The 3,927-nt window shown below is 43.1% G+C and overlaps 1 protein-coding gene across 1 annotated transcript; it reads right to left on the reverse strand.

Annotated features, from left to right (window-relative positions):
* Positions 1-2,635: 2,635 nt before the first annotated feature.
* LOC145404414 (uncharacterized) lies at positions 2,636-3,562 on the reverse strand. Its single transcript, XM_080275930.1, has one exon. The coding sequence runs from the start codon at positions 3,560-3,562 to the stop codon at positions 2,636-2,638; it is 927 nt and encodes a 308-aa protein (XP_080132056.1).
* Positions 3,563-3,927: the final 365 nt, after the last annotated feature.

Here is a 3,927-nt window from a genome sequence, read left to right on the forward strand (position 1 = left end):
AAAAATTAACTTGTCCTTGGGCTGAAGTTGTTTTAAGACCTGTAATCCCGTTAAGTAAGGAAGCTCCCTATCACCTTTACCTTGGCAATTTGTTTTTGGGCATAGCTGGTTAATATCCTTTTGTATGTTGTATATGCAGGGTATGGAGATATTGGAAGGTCTTGTGTAACACGGAAGAGGACTGTATGGTGTGATTAGATAAATAAATCTGTTTGGAAAAGGTGTTAAGGAGCTTCTTTAACCGACGAGAATACGAGCCTAAGTCTGTCTGGAGTCTCCCTTCTTAACCCATTCAACCTGGTTGTTAGTTATTATCACTGCAGGGGGTCTTAATTATTAACTAACAAAGCGAAACAAATTACCATTATAATATACGGTATGTGAATATGGCGTTTTGATCAGTACTCAGTATAAATATTCTAGGCCTAATAAATATGCTGAGTACTTAGCTGTGGTGTTGACGGTATTGATAGCAGAGAGATGGCTGATCGTTGCAGAGAGTTTGAGGCACGTATGTTTACTATTTAGTGGTAGGTTGAGAACTGAACTCTCTGGTAGCAGGGAGAGAACTGTTCAGCTTCGAGCAGCTTCGTGCACGAAGCAAATCAAATGAAACTTAACATTACTAAAAAATTATATAACTAAATATGTTGTTTTCTCCATGACCAGATTTATCTCTAGCGATAACTAATATCTTACCCAATTTATGCAGTACAGGAAATGATTTACAAAAAATGTGCTGTCGTGGATGGGAATATTTAAACCCGAAATCCACGACATAATCTCCCGGCCAAAATATATACAATATTTACAACTGTCCCGTTCCAATCAGGGTACGCCATAGTTGGGAGGAACCTAAGGCGGTCGGACGTGATGTCCTCAACGGGGCATCATATCGGTCATTTATGGGTGTAGGGAGGTGTTGGGTAGCGCCGGTTTGGCTGTCATCTTCTTTCCTTTCTACATCAATTTCTAGTGGATACAGCTTAACCACCGATCTTGTGGTCAAACCGGCGCTTGTCCTTAGCTGTACTACCCTACATTCTTGATCAGGACCATGTAACAATTTGATGACCCGACCTAGTCGCCATAGTAGTCAAGGCCCGTCGTCGTGTATCAGCACGACATTCCCAACTTGAGGCGCTGCCTTCTCTTTCTTGTATATCATTTGACGGTGTTGCTCCCTGAGAGATATTAGGTAGTCAGTGGTCCATCTCCTCCATAGATCTCGTGAAATCTCTGTCATGTATAGGAGACGTCTGTGTATTCCAGTATTAGTCCGCCAGGTGATGTCAGTGAGATCATCATCCCTGACTTCCTGTTTCGGGAACTAAGACGCCTCCCATTAATAAGTTGTGAAGGAGTGATAGGGAGTGGCTCCTCAAGGTCACCGTATGTATATCAAAGTGGACGGTCATTGACTGTGGCCTCAAGTTCCAATAATACAGTATCCAGTTCTTCACGGGTTACTAGAGCTCGACCCAATACCTTTCTCAGGCCAGCCTTTAGGATACCTATCACTCTTTCACAGATGGCACTGAACCATGGCGCCCTGGCCGGTATGAACCGCCACTCACAATTTACCTCTACCAATTCATTCTGTAACCTTGGATCATTTTTCAACTCCCTCAACACACTGGCTCCACTTATAAATGTAGTGGCATTATCGCTAATTATGAGTTCAGGGAAGCCTCTCCTGCTACAGAACTGACGGAAGGCATGAATGAAGGACTCACAGGAGAGGTTTGACACCGTCTCAGTGTGTATAGCCCTAGTAACTGCGCAGGTAAACAGGACTACATATAATTTTCCTATGGGACCCTTTCATTTAATAGGTGGAGAACCTGTGTAGTCTACTCCTGTTACTTGAAATGGGTTCACTTCCTGAACCCTAAAGTAGGGTAATGGCGGAGCCTGTACAGGACTATATGGGGCACCTTGTAACCTTTTACAAGTTATACATTTCCTTAAAACCTTCTTTACAACTTGTCTGATCCTAGGAATCCAAAATCTTTGTCTTATGTAACTTACAACATAACTTACTCCACTATGGCTACACACCTCGTGGCAGTATTCAGAAAGGAAAGTCGCTAACCTATGTTTACTAGGTATTAGGATATGGTACTTAGCCGCCTCCTTTTAGTCCGACAACTGTAACCTACCCTTACAACGCAACAGCCCACCTTCCATATAGAGGCCTAACTGCTTCACAGCATTACTTGGTGTGCCCTTTCCAGTGGATAAATAATGGTAATCCTCAGGGTACTCTTCCATTTGAGGTAACTTCATCATTACTGATTCTACTGTCCTTATTTCCGGCACTGTCAAATAAGCCGGCATTGCCTCATGTGTTCTTTGTCTCCTAACTTTCAGTGTCTTGATAAATCTCAATACCCATGCCATCACATGCCTTGTCTTCACATAAGAACCATATCGGTCCAAATTCAATATGGCAGGAAGGGTTACCGATACTGGCAATGACAGGGTCTCTTCGAGGAGACAACCCGTGGTGACGTCCCCAACTTCCTCAAATGGACCATTTTCCGGTCACATTTTTTGGTGAGGTAGCAATGTGGGCCCTCCCCACCACAAAGAACTTATTAAGGATGCATGTGACTTCTCTCTGGAAACCATATCACTGGCGTTGTCCTTTGTAGACACAACGAAATTCAGCATCAGGGACTAATCCCTTTGTTTCGTCAATTCTGTTCTGAACATAAACAGGCAACAGTTTCTTACTAGACAACCAGTATAAGGTTATCTGGTTATCCGTCCAGAGGTATATGTTCTCTATGCTTAACTCGTCCGCATAGGCCTCATAAGTATACTTGGCGAGACAAGCTTCTAGCATGACAGCAGTCAGTTCTAATTTTGGTATAGTGAGGGGTTTAATGGGTGCTACTTTGGCCTTTATAGCTAATTTACTACTTCCCTTACTAACTAAGTAGGCTACTCCACCGTAAGCAGTGGTGCTTGCGTCACTAAATAGATGCAGCATGACCTTTTTACTATCAGTGACTTGGCGGGGAAATACAATACTGGTACTGTTCATCATATCCTCATATATCCCCTGCCATTCAGCCTCCTTATCTTCCGGTATGGGAACATCCCACTCACATTCAATGCGCCATAGATATTGCACAAATTTTCTTGCACGGATGGTCCCCGGCAATAATACCCCCAGAGGGTCAAACACACCTGCAGTTATGCTCAACACCTCACGCTTCGTCAATACTGTGGGTCTACCTTCGTGTCCCTTCAGCTGTAACATATCCATATCAGTTAGCCAATGAATGCCAAGTACTTTTACCTTGTTCTGAACTTCAGAAGCCAAACCCTTTAGGTGGAGTAACTTGCGCAATTTCACACTGTTTGTTACCCACTCTCTTAAGGACAAATTGGCACTTGAATATACTCTCAGGGCATCCCAGCACAACTGCTGTAAAGCATCCTCATCTTCCTTGGTTCCTTGCAAATTGTCAATATACAACCCTTTCCTTAATTTAACAGTCAAGGCTTTATCCTCCTGAACCACTGATAAATGTTTTTGTATGGGGGGCATTCAAGAGGAATTGGGAACAAGTGGCTCCAAACAACACTGCCCTGAACCTATATATCATGTAAGGGCTACTTAGATTTAAGGTTCAACAGACCAGAAAAATCTAGTGGCATCCCTATCCGTTTCAGATAACCCCACCATAAGAAATGCCTTCTCAGTGTCACTCACCCAGGCAAAACGATGACACCGAAAGCGCAACAATATCTGTGTGAGTTCATTAACCAAAGATGGGCCTGTGTGTAAGCAGTCATTCAGACTATATGGCCTCTCATGCTCTCTAGCTGAACAATCAAACACTACTCTAATTGGTGTTGTTAAGCTATCTTTAGTGACACCATGATGAGCTAGATAGTGTAAAGGATGTCCTA

The sequence above is a fragment of the Coenobita brevimanus genome, chromosome 63, assembly GCF_032717465.1.
Source record: "Coenobita brevimanus isolate Jiangsu-jjx chromosome 63, ASM3271746v2, whole genome shotgun sequence".
NCBI classification, from domain to species: Eukaryota; Metazoa; Arthropoda; class Malacostraca; order Decapoda; family Coenobitidae; genus Coenobita; species Coenobita brevimanus.

What these genes read in the sequence shown, in the direction of transcription:
- LOC145404414 (XM_080275930.1), bottom strand. Translation starts at nt 3,562, where the DNA reads ATGCCCCCCATACAAAAACATTTATCAGTGGTTCAGGAGGATAAAGCC.